The 19177-nt window shown below is 48.2% G+C and overlaps 1 protein-coding gene across 1 annotated transcript in view; it reads left to right on the plus strand.

Moving 5' to 3' along the window:
* The window catches only part of LOC142065228 (dynein axonemal heavy chain 9-like), a 144640-nt gene that overhangs the window by 115876 nt on the left and 9587 nt on the right, over nt 1-19177 (plus strand). Inside the window, exons 23-27 of the mRNA XM_075111178.1 lie at nt 5733-5960; nt 9729-9920; nt 10400-10591; nt 11366-11536; nt 14047-14229. Of these exons, the coding sequence (XP_074967279.1) occupies nt 5733-5960; nt 9729-9920; nt 10400-10591; nt 11366-11536; nt 14047-14229 (966 nt within the window). The remainder of the gene's footprint in view (nt 1-5732; nt 5961-9728; nt 9921-10399; nt 10592-11365; nt 11537-14046; nt 14230-19177) is intronic.

Consider the following 19177-nt stretch of genomic DNA (forward strand, 5'->3'; position numbering starts at 1 on the left):
TGAATACATCAGGCAAGCACTGGTGCATTAGCAGTTAGATATAATTGCATTTTGTTAGCAGTCAGATATAATTGCCTTTTGTCTGCTGCTCTTCACACAGTCATTGTTTACAAGAGAGCAACTCTTCCCCGGAACATCATTCCTCTGCTCAGGCGTCTCCTCCTTGTCTCTCCCCCCACCCCAAACTTCCTTTCATCCATGTAATGTGAGCACAACCCTAAAGCCTTTCAGGAAAGGAGACTGCAGTTATGTAGTTCTGGATAAAAAATGTTGTTCCCAGTCACGTGGATCAGATTTGGGGCAACAGGACTGAGGGTGCAAGGCATCCCTGGCTTCCCCTAACAATAATTCTCTTGATTTATGTTTCTGAAGCAGCTGCTGCCTCAGAGACAGAGGTTGACCCCTGGCAAGAGTCGTCTAGCAATTTATTTGACTTAGGGTATCAAGACAGCCCCATAAAATCTTGTGCAGAAGGGGGCAATATTGAAGGTATCAGGGAGCAGAGAAGGTGGTATTTACATCAAAAACACAGAGGTCTTGACCAAGGAGGCAGAAGCACAGGAACCTTTCCTGAATTCTTGATACACTTTGTTCCCAGCCCCATAGAGGGTAAGAAAATGGAAATAGTTAAGTGTGCCTTTTTAGGAAACATTGCATTCTTGAAAACACAGTTGCACACTTGCTGTGTTATTTTCTGATACTCCTGAGGCCAGTGAGAATAAGGTATCTCTCGTATTACTAGGAGGCTTCTGAAAGCACCACTCATCCCCTTTACTTTCAGGTGCCTGCAATAGAAACAACTCCATCTGGCTCAGTCACCACAGCCCCTTTTCCAGGTCAGAGCTGAGCGCCTTTGCCAGAGTGATCCATTGGATGTACTGCACACATCTGCTTTACGATAACATGCCCTACCTTCTCCATGACTCTCCGGTGGGATGACTAGTTCAGCTGCAGACATCTGAGTTCAGACATACCCATATCACAGAATCCCAGACTGGTGGGGGTTGGCAGGGCCCTCTGGAGCTCACCCCGTCCCACCCCTGCTTGAGCAGGCACCCCCAGAGCAGGGGCACAGGGCCGCGTCCAGGCGGGGGGTGAATGTCTCCAGGGAAGGGACCCCACAGCCTCTCTGGGCAGCCTGTGCCCCTGCTCTGGCACCCGCACAGCAAAGGGGTTTGCCCCCATGTTCAGCTGGAACTTCCCATGTTCCAGCTTGTGCCCGTGGCCCCTTGGCCTGGCGTTGGGCACCACTGAAAAGAGCCCGGCCCCATCCCCCTGACACCCGCCCTTCAGGTATTTATAAGCACTGATGAAATCCCCCCGCAGCCTTCTCTTCTCCAGGCTGAACAAGCCCAGGTCTCTCAGCCTTTCCTCACGAGGGAGATGCTCCAGCCCCTGATCCCCTTGGCAGCTCTGCGCTGGCCTTGCTCCAGCAGCTCCCTGCCCTTCCTGAACTGGGGGGCCCAGAACTGGACGCAGCACCCCAGATGTGGCCTCACTGGGGCAGAGCAGAGGAGCAGGAGAACCTCCCTCGCCCTGCTGGCCACATGCCTTTCCATGCACCCCAGGACACCGCTGGCCCCCTCGGCCCCAAGGGCCCGGTGCTGGCTCAGGGTCACCTCGCTGCCCCCCAGCACCCCCAGGGCCTTCTCAGCAGAGCCGCGCTCCAGCAGGTCCCCCCAGCCTGTGCTGGTGCGGGGGGTTGTTCCTCCCCAGCTCTAGCAGACTAGAGCTCTGGCTTTGTGACACTTGGGAGGGGGGTTACTCTCTGAAGGAAGTAAGCATCCTTGCTAGTCCAGCTGCTTGTAGAGGATAGGTGGCATTGCTTGCAGAGCCAAGACTCAGATCTTCATATGTTCTCTCACTATTAGGATCTAGAAGTCAGCCTTTGCTGTGATAGCTACAGATACATAAGTATGGTTGAGACACCGAATGTAAGCATAGCAATCCTTAGCAGGATCACTCTACAAAAGCAAGACATGACACTGACTTTCGCACCCAGGACTTGGCAAGGAGATGGCAGCCTGCAAGGCCAGTCATAGGGGGGTGTCTCTGGATCTGACTGAGTTTTCCATCTCTTCTCTCCAGAGGCACCCCAGCTCCTCTGGAGAAATGTGTCACCATCTGGTCCTTCCCACTTCTTGGTCCAGCTCTGAGTCCTGACCCATCCCTCCCGCATTTGCACGTACAGCTAATAGTCTGTGACAGCAGCCACTGCTTTGTCCCAGCCCATGCCTAAAGGGCCTCAGCTTTTCCTTTTGTACAACAGTTCATCCTCTCCTCCAGTCCTGGCTGGGATCTCTCCATAAGTAGCTTGCGAGAGGCACTTGAAACCTCCAACAGAAAGGCCAGAAGAGTTTCTGTGTTCTCGCGAGGGAGCTCCCTTGATGTTCCTGTATGGCATCAGTCTATAAAAGCACCTCAGAGGGGCAGACCAAAGCGCTGCCAGCCCAGTTCCCTGCCTGTGACAAGGCACATCCAGAATCCGAGGGAAAGGGTGTATAAACAGTGCAGGGATGTTTCTCTCTGTGAATCTAAGCTCAGTTTCTTTCTGTGATTCTCTCAACTTCCACAAAACCCTGAGACAATGAATTCACAGGTTAGTTATGTGTCGTATGAAAATGTTCTTCCACTTATTCTTTTTAACCTCACAGCCTGCTCTATTCATCCCTCCATTCTTGTTCTTCATTCACCCACTCCACCCCAATCTCCTTCTCTCCAAACTGCAGAGTCCATATTGATTTAGTGTCACCTTGTGTGGCAGCTTTATCTTTTGGGGGATAGAGAAGTGAGAACTGGGTATAGATTTCAAGATGAAGGCTTACCATGGATTTTTGGAGTGGCATAATTTTAGGACCCGAGGGAATGGCAGGGAGATGTGCCGGGGAGGGTTAGGCTGGGCATTAGGAGAAGGTCCTTCCCCCAGAGGGTGGTGGAGCCCTGGAACAGGCTCCCCAGGGAGGCATCACGGCACCAGCCTGGCCATATTCCAGAAGCAGTTGGACAAGGCCCTCAGAGACATGGTGTGAAGTTGGGGTGTCCTGTGCAGGGACAGGAGCTGGGCTCGATGGTCCTTGTGGGTCCCTTCCAGCTCAGGACTTTCTGTGATTCTATGGTAATAATGTTTGCAGTTTTATTCTCTGACCCTTTGCTGATATTTGATTGTTTTCACGTTGTTAAGCATGGAACTGTTATTTGCAGGAAATAACCGTAAGGACTCTGAGGTCTCTTCCCCGAATGGAAATAGCTAGTTCTGAACCCACCATTGTTTATATCTGTAGCTAGGGTTGTTTCCTGTGTGCATTACTTTGCATCTATCAACACCAAATTTCTCCTGCCATATCATTGCCCATCACTTAGAACGATGGCGTACTTCTGCAGTTCTTTACCAGCAGGTTTTATTTTCAATACTTGAAATTTCTTTCTATTATGGTTAATTTTCCATCAGTGTCTTCTCACCCCTATTCATGTGTCTTAACTGGTTGGTAGCCTATGTGACCTTCTGTCTTACCTGCACTAATACTGGTAACTGAAAGATAAACAGCTGATACTGATGAAAATCCAAGCAGGGAGGTACGCCGGCCCCGTGGAGGCAGCTCCTCCATCATGCAGGGCGATGCCTGAAGCTGGCGTGGTGAGCTGCCCGCCGGAGCTCACCTTTCTAGCAACTGTAAAAGGAGTTTATGGTGACAAGCTCAGCTTTGGGTATCCCCCTACGAGCTATCTAAAATGGGTTGGAAATTTTAGATTCCTGCTTTTCTCATACTCATACTGCTTGTGCGTTAATTGGTGGGTTATTAGAGCCCCCGCCGGTTTGCCCAGCGCGTGCCGAGGAGTAACGCCGCGCTTCGTAGCTGAGGTTCTTCAGGGCCGTACCATCTGCTCCTAGTAAATCGTTATTAGGAGTTTATCAGGTTTTCAGAAATACTCTTCATGTGCTGCTTCACTTTAAGAGTCTTTCCAATGATTAAGGGAATGGAGCATCTGCCATATGAGAGGCTGAGAGAGTTGGGATTATTTAACCTGCAAAAGCAATGGCTCAGAGGGGTTTATCTCAGAGGGGTTTGCCTCCTGGCAGGGGGAGAGCACAAGGTGGAGGCAGGCTCTTCTTGGTGGAGCCCAGTGAAAGAGCAAGAGGCAATGGGCACGAACTGAAATGCAAGTTTCTCTTAAACATTTATTTTATTTTATTTTATTTTATTTTATTTTATTTTATTTTATTTTATTTTATTTTATTGTATTTTATTTTATTTTTGTATTTTATTTTATTTTATTTTACTTTATCTTATCTTTTATTTTCTATTATTCTATTCTATTCTATTCTATTCTATTCTATTCTATTCTATTCTATTCTATTTTTTTACTGTGAGAGTGGTTGAACACTAACACAGGTTGCCCAGACATGTCGTGGAGGCTTCAGCCTTGGCGATACCAAAAAGCCCAGCTGGACACAGGTAGCCACGTGCTCCAGCTGCCCCTGCTTCGAGCAGGAGGGTGGCATGGGTGGTCTCCGGATGTGTCTCCAGCCGCAGCGTTTGAGCGCTACCACCACATAACCCAGGCTGGAGCAGAGAGACCCTCCCCAAGCTCTGCAGTGAATATTCCTGCAAATAAGGGCTGGTTTGTGCTGGCCTTGCCTTTCTGGGGCACTCCCCGTACAACACCTTGATCATCTTGTTTTATAGGCTCTCTGGTAGGTTTCTGGCTTCTGGAAAAGGCCTTATTATTAGTTTTTATGGTTTGCAGAATATTGCTTCTTAAAACCTTTTCTGGCCTTACCATGACTGGATTTTGTGCTGTTTTCTGGTTTTCTCATTTGGACACAATTTCCACTTTCTGAAGAATGTAATTTTACTCCTAATAGTCTCCATTACTCTGCTATTTAACCACGCAAGCTCCTTTCTGGTCCTTTTTATAGGCGATATATATTTATTCTAAGATTCTAATATGGTTCCTTTATGTAATTTCCTTGCCGCCTCCAAGCAGTTTATCTTTTTGGCAGCTGCTTTTAATTTAAGTTTAGCAAGTTCCTTGTCCTATCTTTGGATGGGATAAATCACCTTCCAGAGTGCCTGTTAACACCATCAGCTTGGATTACACACCTAACTTTAAAACGAGGGTAGTTTTAGCCCACAAATCCCTGCTGTGTGTGACCTGCCCCGTTCCTAATGTAAAAAAAAGTTGTTTTCTTGCTTGGAAACTACAACGCTGCATAGGACTCTAGCTGAACAGCTGAGGCATGTCTTCATCCATTTCACCTTGTCTGCATAGTACTGCTTAATTTTCTGACAGATATCTTGAATTAGTGGCATGAATAAATATTTTATGTTAAATGTCTTTGTAAAACCACCTGCTTGATTTTTTTTTCTCAGTAACTGATATTGAGGGTCCTCACTGTTTTTCCTTTCAAAATGAACAAACATTTTCATTCGAGCTTGGGGAAATAACTCTACTTTATCAGCCATGTGTTACTGTTACAAGGAGAGTATCATCACCGAGAACCCAAACAGCCCAACAGCGGCTTGCTTTATTGCTGGTGATTTATATTGATTATCTTGAGTTTAAAGGTGTGCTTGATGTGACAGAATATTTGGGGCTACTGGGGCAAGTACCAACTTCTAGAGCACAGCCTTGGTGGGTGCCATTCACTGGGGTGATGGCTCTGGTGCCTGCTCAGCGCGGGTATGGATGGCGGGGGATTAATGAAGCCTTGTCCCCTTTGTCCTTGCCAGAACATCCACCTGGTGGCCAAGTGGCTGAGCTCTCTGGAGAAGAAGCTGGAGCAGCACAGCGAAGGCAGCCACCAGAACTTCCGTGTCTTCATTAGTGCAGAGCCAGCACCCTCCCCTGACAGCCACATCATTCCCCAGGGCATCCTGGAGAACTCCATCAAAATCACCAACGAGGCCCCGACCGGGATGCATGCAAACCTGCACAAAGCCCTCGACAACTTCAACCAGGTAGGAGCACAGCAGGGCTCATGCTGGTCACTGGGAGACGGGTCGGCTTGGAGCTGCTGGAGCTCCCCATAGAGCTTGATATGCGTGGGCATCGCCGCTCCCAGGCAGCAGACGCGCGAGTCCCTTGGCATCGTGTAGTCTCTGGATCCAACCACCCCCTCCTCTCTTCTCCAGGACCTGGGCACAGATCTCTTTCCAAGCACCGATTTTCCCAAGAGGGGACTCAGGTAATCCTGAACAGCCTCTTGCTTGCAGAAGGTCGCAGGATACCAGACTTCTGCCCAATTTAATAATTTTCTCACCGATGTATAATCCTTAGAAAAGCTATTTTGTTATAGTCTCAAGCTTCTGAATGCAGCATTTGGGACACCTGTCATGTTTCAACTTGATTTCTGTATCTTTGGCACTCCTTTTTGGGCTGGTGAGTGACATATTACATCTAACACCCAAAGACATGGAGACGCGTGCAGGTTAAACCGTGCTTTTTTGCCCTTCTCTTTAACCAGGTTCAGAACTGTGATACAGTCACATCCCACATCACTCTTCAGAGCAGCGTAGGGGGACTTGGTGTCGTGTGCCCGAAGGCCATTCAGCTCAAAACCTTGCTGAAATCAGAAGTGTTGCAAATTAGAGCTGAAATCTCTCCACAGGGAAGACTTGCTTTGCCAGCTGAGGGTAAAGTAGGCCGTCTTAAGAATTGCTGGCCCACAAGAAGAATAGCCAATGGCAGGTTGCTTATTGCTTTTCTTGCACGGTGACCACATAGACACACTCCTGTGATGGCAGCCACCGGCCCTGCTCTGCTGCTGGGACTGCAGCCAGGTCTCTTGTGCAGGGGACACAAAAGTGAAACGTGCGGAAATGATGGGGAATACTCTTTCCTTGGTGCCGCAGAGGGTATGGATCAATGGTAGAGTTGTCATAGCACGGTGATTAAACAAGCCTGCTTTGTGGCCTCCCTCGGCAGCTCTGGGCACCGCAGGGCAGGAGGTGGCCGACGGCACCGGCGGCTCCCCAGGGAACAGCCTCTGTGTCAAGGCGTGCTGGAGCCTGGTGTGTCTCAGTGCTGGTGGCGCCCACACTTCTCTGACCCATTTTCCGCATGACAGAAAAGGCTAAGGGCTAACCACTTGCGTTTATGATGGTACCTTTCCTGGAGACACAGACCATTGCGCTGCGCTGCCCTGAGCGCCCATAACCTGCACCCGCACATCGCCGCCACCTTGGCATGCCGAGCCCTCACAGCGAGACCCTGGCTGTTAAACCTAGAGCAGGCAGAAGGGCCTGAAGGCACACTCACCCCTCTGCCTGCCTTTTTGGGTCACCAGCACTGAAGTTACTACGGCCTATCCATTCTGCCGGTGACGCTGCCGGGAACACACAGCGCAAACCTTGCAGGATTGCTTTCTCCGCTCTCCGTACAGCCTCTTGTCGTTTGGGACCACGCAGGAGCAACCCCAGCCTATTGTGGACCCCGGGCACTGCTCCGCGGGGCAGAGAAATGGGGGCAGCTCACAACTACTTTTTGCACTTAGACGTAGGTGTGGAGGGAATCTCGAGCGCGGGAGCTAAGGTGGCTGAGCAGGTGAGGCGGGGAGGCGCCATGCAAGGATTAATGCGAGTAGTCAGGGAAGATTATTCCAATTTTATCTACCGTCATTCATCATCTCGAACTCCACAAAATGTCCTGGAGAGCAAGGGAGGGGAGAACCTTCACCCCAAGTAACATTTCCATCCTGCCTCTGCCCATTTCAATCAGAGAGTAATTAGCATTTTCTAAATTGCCGGAGTATTATAAAACGTCTCTTATCAGAAATACTGGAGCGAGTGGGTGGGGCCCCTTTACACCTCATTTCCCTGCTTTGTACAGAATGGATGTTCAAATTTAGCTTTCAGCTGAAAGCCACAAAGAAGACCCATTATTCTGTGCGAGGAATATTGTTCTGCTTTTTAGCTGAAGAAAAATGCACAACTAAATAGAGAGGCTGAATGAGACTGAGCTGGAGTCTTACTCAGTGCTCATTCAGGCAAACTCCCCTTGGAGTCCGGGGGCATTTTCTGAAATGAGAAAGGTGGTCAGCACATATTTGAACCAGTTCTTCATCAGGTTGCTGATAATGAAGGGAGCTTAGAGTGCTGTCTCGTTACGGGCAAGACAGATTTTGGGATGTTCTTGATCATCTTATGCAGTTAGTTAACCTTTGCATACTTGAGAGTAATGGATTCCCCCTTTTCAGCACAGACCCTGAGCTCTGTTGTGCTCCCCAGCTGATTAAAGGTCTGATAATGTATTTTTTTAAGATAAAGCCAATGAAGGGAGGTCACACAGTTACCCTTTGTAGTCTTTGTCACATCACAGAGTGTACTTAAAGGGGCTGTACCTGGGGAGGAAGGATGGAGGGGCTGGTGTAGCTACTCCCTCCTTGCTCAGCCACTTCATCAGCTGTGCAGGTCAGAGCCCCCGTCCCCTGGAGATGCTCTTCCTGGGGAGGGTTTGCAGAGGCGTGGGTGGAGGTGCAGGCAAGCCTGACCCAACACGCTCATCTCCCAGATCTGGGGAGTTCTGTACTGTTGGCCGTGGGAGATCCCATCAGGAGCCTGCCATGGGGCAGGGCCTCTGCGGCTCAGCCACACCGCTCTTGCCAACGCAGAGCAAGGGCCAGAGCTCTCCAAGCCTCAGCTTGGCTTCAGCCACAGAAAGCGGGTTCAGCTTCCCCTGTGATTGCTGAGCTTCAGCCTCAAGCCGTGCGCACAGCTCCGGTCCTTCATCCCTTCTGCTGCTCTGCCCTCCTGTAACATTGATGCTCACCCTGCTGGGAACGGGCATGGCTGCCCAGGCTTCCCCTTGGTGCCCGCCTGCTGAGACGTAACTCCCGACACTGCTCAGGGTTCTTTGGAGACCAGTTCCCTTTGTTCATTTTCATTGATTAAATGACTCAGACTCCCACCCCTCCACCTCCGACATCACGATTCTGCCTACTCGTTAGTAGATATTAAAACTTTAAGCATCACCTGAAAGTTGGCAAAGGAAGCACCCGTACTGTACTGACTTCAAAGGGCTGCATAGATTTTTTTTTTACAAGTGTTTGATCTCCCCAGCTTGGATTTTTAGCTGTTTCTCACATCCCTGCTTTGGTGTGCTGCGCAAGGTCGTTGCCGTCAGCAAACGCACTGCTGCAGCACGGGGCCGGGCTGGCTTTGTGCAGAGGGTCACAGCAGCGGGAGCGCAGCCTTTCTGGGAGAACCCCCTGCTGCTTCAGCCCTGCAGCGCAGAGAAAGGCTGCCATGGGGAAAACTTCTGTACTCAAGGAGCAGGACAGGCTTTAGTTCTTCCAGGTACAGCCCCCTTCTGCAGGAGCCTTGCTTAAGGCCCCGTCGCAGTCGCAGTGCTGGCACGCTTGCGCTCTGTGCTGCCTCTCTCCATCTCCCTGCTGTGGGATGTGAGGCACGTGCAGGTGACGGGGCATTGGGTGGGTGCAGGCTTCCTTCCTTTCCTGGCTGTCAGCACGTGTTCCTGTGCAAAGCCACTTTGAGTTGGGATAGAAAATATTAATTTGGGGAAATATGCATCATAATTTGCTGATAAATTTACAATGCAAAGCCACTAACTTAGAAAATTAGTGAGTGTGTATATTACACAGAAATGAACTTGTTGGGCAAATCAGTTCACCCCTGTCCAAAGTCCGGTGTATTTGGGAGGCCCTGAGAGTCGCTGATGCAAAGGGCAGTGTGGACTTACACAGCCCTGCCTCTCTGCCTGTATTGCAGGATACCCTGGAGATGTGCACCCGGGAGAATGAGTTCAAGAGCATCCTGTTTGCCCTCTGCTATTTCCATGCCTTGGTGGCAGAAAGGCGCAAGTTTGGCCCCCAAGGCTGGAACCGTTCCTACCCCTTTAACGCTGGAGACCTCACCATCTCCGTGAACGTGCTATATAATTACCTGGAGGCCAGCTCAAAGGTGCGTGAATCGAAGGTGGGCTGTTTGGTGGCTTTTAACCACCACTGATGGATTGGCTTGTGCTGAAACTCCTGGGGAGTCTCCTTAAACGCCATTTCCTTAGTTACTTTGGTCTTATACCCACTGCTTTGTGGTGAGACAGGAAGCTTCAGTGCCACTCACATCTGTAGCAGCTTACAAATCATAGCAAATAGTGCCTGTGGTCTTTATTCATTGAAAATAGCGGTCTTTGGTTTAACAGAGCTTAGAATAAATTTGCATTTCAGTGGGAAATTGCATGAAATCTATGCTGTGATCCAGTTTTCCTTGGGCAGGATTTAACTACTACCTAACGTTTGTTTACTTAGAAAACTGACATAGTGAAATGGAAGCACTCGCTGTGCACATCAGTGCTTGTTCTGTAGCCTGCAGCTCAGCAATGTGGCTGGCAGAGCTCTGGCTCTCTGAGCTCCTTCATGCCCTCCTGGTTCATTCTTCAGGTCCCATATGATGATTTACGTTACCTCTTTGGTGAGATTATGTACGGAGGTCACATTACAGATGACTGGGACAGGCGGCTTTGCAAAACCTATTTGGAAGAATTTATTAAGCCAGAAATGCTGGAGGGAGAACTCCTCCTTGCTCCAGGATTCCCCCTCCCCGGGAACATGGACTATAATGGATATCATCAGGTATGCTCTTTGTTTTCTGGCATTATTTATACACATAAATGTAATGTCTTCCGTAACTACCCTATAATCTGTCTTTGGAGGCAGTGAATAGGACTGCAGCATTTCAACACACCTCCTGTTATTTCCCATTATGTTCTGTTTCTGTAGATGTTTCAGCATTCCCTTGGATGAACCAAGTCTAATGGTAATTTGCTACTTCATCATGGGCTCATTCTGTTCATGCATGAATAGAACAACTGTATTGGTTCTTGAGGCTTGAGCGGGGCTCCTGGAAAATTACATCCACATACCGTTTGCTAAAATGGTCCTTTCAAGCTCCTTTTATCATCAGTTTCAATGAGAAACACTGAAGGGTCTTGTTGATCTACTTACTGATCTCATCTGTTCTTTGTACACAAATGCGGTAGCAGAGATAGGCATACTAGGCTGGTTTTGTTCATAAAACTTAACTGCTGGAAGCTAAATTCCCACAAGAGATTTCAGGATATTGATGCTGAAATGCACAGCGGAAAATTGCCAGAGAAGGTCCAGGCCTGAGATATGTAGCCAAGCCAAACTTTAGCAACTACTAAATTTTCACAGCAGGAGTAGAGCAGTTCTATAAGCAGCCGCACACTCCTTCCTCCCATCAGTTCACTGGTGTTTCAGCCACAAACAGAGTTATATCAGCCTGGGCTTGCTTGCTAGGGTGGGTGATAATTCCAGCGCCATGAACTCCGCAGGCAAACTGGCCTGGACTCTGTATCTAACCTGGTCCTGAATTTCTCTGTACAGTACATAGACGATGCCTTGCCTCCGGAGTCTCCTTACCTGTATGGCCTCCATCCCAACGCTGAGATTGGCTTCCTTACCCAGAGCTCAGAGAAGCTCTTCCGCATCGTGTTGGAGATGCAGCCCCGGGACACCAGCGTGGGCGAAGGAGGAGTGGCGACCAGGGAAGAAACGGTGAGAGTGGTAGAGGAAGGAGCTGTTGAATTTTGGTACCTCATAAGTATCATTCATGTCTCATGACACGAGTAAGTCGTTCATAAGTATTCCTGTCTAGCTCGGGTTTGTCTCAAAACTGCTTATTACAATGTGATCTGCCATTGCTGGATACAAACCGAGTGTCTAAAACCACTAGCCTCATATTATGCAGAACATCACCATGGTGAGATGTAATTGGAGCATTGTCAATAATAGGACAGTGGCTTTTAATTACCCCCTGAACTGCAGTGCCTTCATTATCATCCTGTGAAGACGTTGCAAATAAACCTTCTGTGGCCTCCACTGTCTCTGAGCCACCGGTCCCTGTGCGCCATGCTGTGACCGGCATACCGATGGGCTCCCCAAGTGCACCCTCTGCCAGCTACAGTGTGCCACCCAGAGCTCAGCCCACCTCTTACTGCTGCCACCATGTCCCACCCAGCTCCCAAGCTCCCAGGGGCCTTGTAATTTCTTATTTCCAGCTGAACTGCTTCATTATGCCTGTGTACAGGGCTGATCTCAGCCCTTCCTCTCAAATCTCACAGCTCATTAAAATCTAGCCCGAGAATTCATAACAGGATCTGAAACCAGCCGACACTCACTGGGATTTTTATTTCTGCAGTCTTAAGGTCCCAGCTCTGTGTTTCAGGCTGCAGATTAATGAATGGCTAATAGCTTATAGGAAGTCTGTAGTTTCATACATTCTTCCTTTGGCTTGGTGTGGAGCTGGGGAACTTACTGCCTCTGCCTAAGGGGCTCTTAGAAGTGCTGGGCATGTTCAGTTTTCAGTTCATACTGGAAACTGAGGTGAAGGGAATGATCTAGATGTAGGAAAGCCAAAAGAGACGCTCAAAGATAACAAATGTGAGCCTCTTCTCCCCTCCCAGTCCTTTCACTATTGAAATACAATTAAGCTCCTTGGCCAGAGAAGCAAAATTATGATCCAGCAGTGGTATCACAGGGCATGGCTGTCCTGCAAACTCCTGGTGACAGTCAAGAAGCCCTTGTGGCTTTCCTGATCTCTCTAAGAAAAGCTGTGTGAGAGCACGCTGAGTGTGGCCCCACTGCACTGCATTGTGGCTGGGGGGATGCTCCCACAGCTCATTTTCTTCTGGAGATTATTGCTTTCATTATCTGAGCTATAACTGGCACTGTCTGTATCCCTTTCCCTTGGTCCTTGAATGAGAGTGAGCTGTCACTTAGCTCCTCCACTTGAGGATTTCCAGCCCCTGGTTTAGCTGAGGTGGTTTTACAGAGTTTGCAGGGAAATTTGAGCCTCATTTTCCTGAGGCTCTGACAAGTCCAGTTACTCCCACAGATTTCTGAGGCCACACTACACAAAGTGAGCTATAATTGTTGTGAAAAAAATCAGAGCCAAAGGGATCTGCAGGGGAATTTCAAAATAGAGGACATTTCTATACTGCACCTGAGATGCAGCTGACAGGCTTTTCCAGCCGAGCTTTACCTTTAGCCACCCAGCTGGTTGCCATAACAGCCTACAGATCATCACCTCTTCATGATGTCTGACGTAAATGTGGAGGGTTTGGAAGAGCAGCAATGGGCGGAAATTGGAGTACAGAGTCCATCCAAAATATGAACATCAGTGGTCATGGCAATAAAATTACCCTGGGCTGCCGCTGCCGCTGGCACCAGCACACCAGGTTTTGCACATCGGATCACAGAATTGAAACTGTGTGTTACGTGTTCCTGAAAAATCCCCAAGAAGCAGAAGTCTTGCTCAGGTTCCAGCACAGAAGTAAAGCAAAGCACTGTGTGAGAGCCTTCCATACCAAGTTGCCTAATGGTCCATGTAAACCTGGGAGATACAGCTGATGCCATGAAGATGAGGGTCTCCGTGCCTCATTGTCAATCAAAAAAGTTTTTGTCTATTTATTTTTTAGACAATAGAAACATCCTGTTGCATTCAAGCTTTCCCTGTTTAATATTTAAAGATATAAAGCACTGTTTCCAGATCAAGCTGTAATGTTGACCAGAAAATAATTTTGTTTCATTATGCTTTTCTTCCACAGCTCTATTAGTTCAGAATGCCAACTTCAGCTTAAAATTCAATTTCATATAACTACCTCTCTCTATCAATATAACACAGAAAACCAGCTCATAAGCTCTGTTGTCCTGAGGCTCAGCTGAGGCTATAGCCCCATCCATCTTCTTGCGTTGAATCTGACCTTAGGAGGAGTAAGAATACAGGCTTAAGACCCAGGAAGAAAGGAGACTGCTACGTGTCGCCGTGACATTTTTAAACCATCATTTTGAAAGCTTCTCATTTGACATTAACTTTTGTGAGCATTTGAATTTTAATAGGATGGGGCAAGCTCTTTGAAAGGTGCCGTGCCCGGTGCAGCCGGCACCATTTTCAGAGACACCCGCTGGCAGATGGAGCGTTCATCCTGCAGTCAGGCAGCTGTCAGCTGGGGAAGCCCCGTCGGTCACGCACTAACATCCCTCTCCCCTTTTCCTTCGGCGCACAGGTGAAAGCTCTTCTGGAAGAGATGTTAGAGAAACTGATGGATGAGTTTAACATAGCAGAACTGATGGCAAAGGTGGAGGAGAGGACGCCGTACATTGTGGTGGCCTTCCAGGAATGTGAGCGCATGAACATCCTCACCAGTGAAATAAAGCGCTCTCTTAAGGAACTGGATCTGGGGCTGAAGGTAGGAGCTCTGGATGCTTGTGACTACAGCATTGTAAGATCTTGAATGGAAAACAAGCTCAGGGAATAAAAGGGGTCATGCTCTGCATTCAGCACTGCAAAACCAACTTGAGTCCGTGGGGAAGGGTTCACAGATGGATTTCAAATGGCACATTGTCCGCGGGCCACGAGCACAGGCACTGGGAGGGGTTAAAGATACGCATAGCAATGACTGGTTTTGGGAGCAGAGACCAAGCACTTCTGTCTATCCAATAGTGTAGCACAGCAACAATAGGTCGCTCAGAAATTGAGACGTGGCCTATTTAAAGATAAAAAATCACACCTTTTCACAAAATGCCCAGTTACTGAGGGGAACTTCTAACAAAATGTCATTAAATGCACAAGCTGAGCTGAAATCAAAGGAAAGATGGGTCATGTGTAAGGACAAAAAATGTCCAGATCTATAAAAGAAAAAGCCTAAAAAGTCAAGAGTTTTGGAAGAGATACATCCCCCTTGCTGAGTACAAATCATTTGCTGCTGAAGGAGGGTCAGGAGCAGACCTTCCCTATGGAGATACTGTCCATGATTGCTCCACCAACAGTTGCTTCTCCTCCCTGGTAAGAAACTAGACCCTGCTCTAGGAAGGCAATGTCTGTGTCCCTCCGGGTGGTGGCTTTGGCCACAGCTTATGGAGAGCAGTGACGAGCTCCAGGGCTGGCAGGACACACCGGGTAGGACGCAAATTTCTGGGTTCAGCAGGATGTGCAGGAGGGCTGTGTTTTAACGCTGCATCCACTCGTAGGGAAAGTCACCTGCTGAATCCTCTCCCAGGTAGCTGGTGGGACGAAATATAAAAGCTATTAACTGCCCATTAGGGGATAAACCAGCATAGATCAGACTACACAAGTGACTGATGACCTGCCTAGCCAGCCCTGGTGCCCTGTAGCAAGATTTGCCCTTCACCTTGTCATCCCAGAAGGCTCTTCACCATAGCCAAGTCCGTACATCCCCTGGCAAGGCCTAAGTGTAGCGGAGGAAGGCTGCCTGGATCTTCCAGCACAAAGCTGGTGGCTTCAACCCTACCCCAGTGCCTTCCCTACATCATCGACACAGAATTGCTCCCTGGATGATTTCCTGGTGCGAGGTAACGATTAAGGACATCACTTGCTGGGCATTCCCTGGTGCACCGTTTCCTGAATGCCAGGTTGTCATCCCATTTCGCCAAAACGCTCAGCTCGCAAAAATACTTTGCACAGCAGGGGAACCATCGCGCTCGAAGGAACTGCAACTGCTTTGTAGGACCCCGTTAGCAGAAAGAGCTGACAGGCGAGCGAGGAGGACCTGTCTCGAGACGGAACAGCAATCCCAGCCCGCTCCTGAGGGCACCTTTGAAGAGACACCATCAAAGGGCAGGTCTGCAGCGCGCACGCAGGGGTGCTGGGGTCGGCTCTGGGGTTTTAGGGAGCTGCAGCTCTGCGGGGATAGGACCAGGCTGCTTGTAAATCCCAGCTGCGTTGTGCTGTACACTGCGAACCCAGCAGCTTCGGTCCGTGCTGGCTCAGACGTTTCTGCATCGCATTTGCTGCTGATGCTTATTGTCTTGATTAAAGAGAGAGACTTCGTGGTGGCCCAGTACGCACAATCCATCTTAAAATAGGCTGGTATTTATGTAGTCAATTATTATAAACAGATTTCCTTTATTTTCTAGCATAAGGCAGTGGAATTGAAAATTCTGTTTCCTGAGACAGGTAAACAGAAGTGATTTAATGTTTCAATCCTGGAGCACCAGACAAGATATAATTGTAACTGGGACAATGTGTAGCAATTAGATTTAATGTGGAGAAGAATAAGCTATTTAATGTTAGTAGGGGGACTGAGTGGATGCACAGGCATAAATAAACCACAGGCAGAATAAACCACAAAAATGGGGGAATATTAGAGGGTGCAAATGTCTCCCCAAAACCCTGCCACAAATCATGGCAGGGAGGTGAGATGGCATCTGCAGAAAAGGCACCTCTAATGACTACATGGGTTCGTCCCAACAGTCCCCCAGTACCTACGCTGTGAGACACCACTGGGCCAGGGCTTAAGGACTGCTGAAGGGCCGATGAGCAGCAGTATCTGTTCGTGTTGGCATTCCTTCATCTTGTGTATGCTGAAGAGAGGAATTTGTAGGGTCTGAGATAGCACCAGTGGGCAATTCTTCTGTGCCCGTAAGCAGAGGTTGCAGGTGGGTCCCTGCAGAGCTGAGTTAGACATCGCGCAGGACCCACACCGCTTCCCAGCATCCCCCAACGCGCCCTTCCCATGCCTTGGCTACCACGTGAGGGCCAGGGGACGGATGGCCCTGCTGTTGGCTCTTTCTCTAGGCAGTGCTGCTGTCCTGACTTGACAGCTAGGTCCCACGCTCGGTTTGGGAGAGAAACCGTTCTTTAATTGTTCCTTCTGAGAGCAGCTCCTCTGAGAGCTGTTAATGCACGTTAATCTCTGGGATTGGGTATCTTTACTGACAGCATTCAGAGGAGGAGAGTTTACATAACAGGAACTACAGATCTCAGAAGAGAATAAATAAAACACAGAGGAAGCAAATCTTATTGTTTTTAACTATCTGCTAAAAGAAAGCGATTTAGAAATGTCATGCTTAATTTGAATTTTTGAATAATTCATTGTGTCTGTGTAGCGGAAAGTGATTGTTTGGTCCAAAAATAGGAGACATCCCATTAAAATGAAGAGAAATTGCAATAGACTGGTAGCCATCAAAAATAACTGGCGTGCTGCATTTCAAAGCCCTTTGTTCTGGATGACTTCAGTGAGACCAGTGCCTGGGCTGAAACACTTGCATGTTAATGTTGTACCCAGTGTAAATTTTTGCAAGAAGATTTTCTGTTTCGCAGCTTCAGTGAAGGATACACCTCCAAAATGAGGATAATAAGTATTATAAAAGGATAAAGTAAGACCAGGTTTTGGAAGGCTAGCTGGGTATTTCACCGTATCAAGTGAAAATAATCTTAACTGAGAAAATAATTTGTGACAATAGTCTGCTCATCTGAGGGAATGTCTGAGGCTGATTAGGATTTCCTTCAAGGGTGTCTTTAATGAAAATTACTCCCAGCATTTTAGAAAAAAAAAAAAGTAACTTAAATCATTCTGGATGCACTTTAGTATTCAGCATCTGAAATGCAAATTTATGCATAATTGTGTTTGGACAACTATACGAGATAGCTGCTATAGATGCTTTGAACCCCCACAGGAGATTCCAACAAGTATGCCTGAGTGCACAGGCTTTAAAAATTGCTTTTCTTAAGCCTTCCTGAGAATTACATTTGCTAATTGATTTGTTTCCTGAAAATAAAACTAGACAGGATATATGATCATGAGGGTTATGTCTTTAAATCAGTTTGACTGCTTGCACACATTTTGCAATATTTTTACCTGCTTTAAAACCTTTCCAGGAGTGCAGAATACTTCTGCGTGTCGCTATTGGAAGGCCCTGTGGTTCTCAGTGTCCTGCTGCGACCAGTGCAGCACTTTGCCCCGCACACTTTTTTTCTTCCCACATGGTCTCGCCACGGCTTTCACCAGAGACCAGCCCGTTGATCAGGTCCTCTCAGGGCCTGGGTTCTCCCGGGATGGGAGATGACGGCCCATGTTATACCAGTGAAGAAGGAACCACAGTGATACCTCAGAGTTTGGGTGCCAAGAGAAGTTATTAAATAACAAAGCCGCGACAACGACCCAGTGACGAGGTCAAATCTTTTCGACAGCCTTGTGAAGCTCACTACCAGACCCTCTGGTTAGACAGGGCCATGCTCTTCTGTTGTGTGAGCTTTAACTGTGGGTCGGTAAGGTGTCTGAGAAGCGTGCTATAGATACAGTGAAACAGCGCAGGTGCCTAAGAGGAAATGCAGGGGGCATGAACTGCCTTTGCATCTCTTTGTCACTTCATGGCAAATATCAAATACCAAAATAAGAAATATTTAATTTGTGTTTTACCCTTGTGCTTGGAATTGCCCAGAACTTTAAAGACCTTTTACCAGGTAACTCATAATTTTTGAGATAACCTACAAATGTAAAATCATTGAATAGAAATAATGAGACGATTTACCGGCAGAGACTTACCGTTACTTATTTACTTACCAGTTACTTAGATTTCCTTACCAGAGACTACTTTCAACAAGCCGTCTTTGGAGTAGAGGTTTAATAACGCCTGAATTCAGCTGATACCCCTCCTCCCTTTGGTAAGAGATAGCGTGTGGGGTAGATGAGCATTCAAGCCCTTTTAGCTGTCATCCAGCAGCTCTGGGAGTTACATTTGCAACGCCGGGTTAGCTCAGAGGGTCCCCGTTCCAATGACAAGTTGCCTTGCAGGCTCGGGAGTCTCTGGTCTCTTTGCAGGGTACTTCCTTTCAGAAAATGCTTGCTGCCCCAGGAGCACTGGCACGCTCGTTGGCCCGACGTTGCGATCACGGGCCCTGAGCCCACTTCCCTTGTTAGTGCCAGGTGCGGCATGAGCCATGGACAAGGGCACTCGTTCTGCCCTCCCAGCGCCTGGTCGGGTGTCCAGCTGTGAGCCTGGCCCGCTGTAGCCTGTCTGTGTGATCTGCAGGCCAGAGCTCAGCAGGGCAAGGTCAGCGTAGGAATAAACCGCAAAGATTTTTAACTGCTGGACTCTGACAAGCATTGTTGAACATGTGTTGGGGTTGCTTTAAGGAGTTTTCAACTTTTGCTAAAGCTTCATAGATTTTTGTGGCCCTGGTATAGGGCACTTCTGCTGACCTCGTGGCTGGAGGTACTGAAGTCCTGTGAAAGAACAGTTGGAATTTTTTAATGTGGATAGGCTGACCCAATTCCCTCGCCCTTGTTCTCAGCTCAACAGATTTCAGTTAATCTTTCCAAAAACACTCAGCCTGAAGCAAAAAGAAATTGTAAGTCAGATAAATTTTGGCAAAATGGTAAGGGGACAAATATA

This window comes from Phalacrocorax aristotelis, chromosome 16, assembly GCF_949628215.1.
Source record: "Phalacrocorax aristotelis chromosome 16, bGulAri2.1, whole genome shotgun sequence".
Taxonomy (NCBI): domain Eukaryota; kingdom Metazoa; phylum Chordata; class Aves; order Suliformes; family Phalacrocoracidae; genus Phalacrocorax; species Phalacrocorax aristotelis.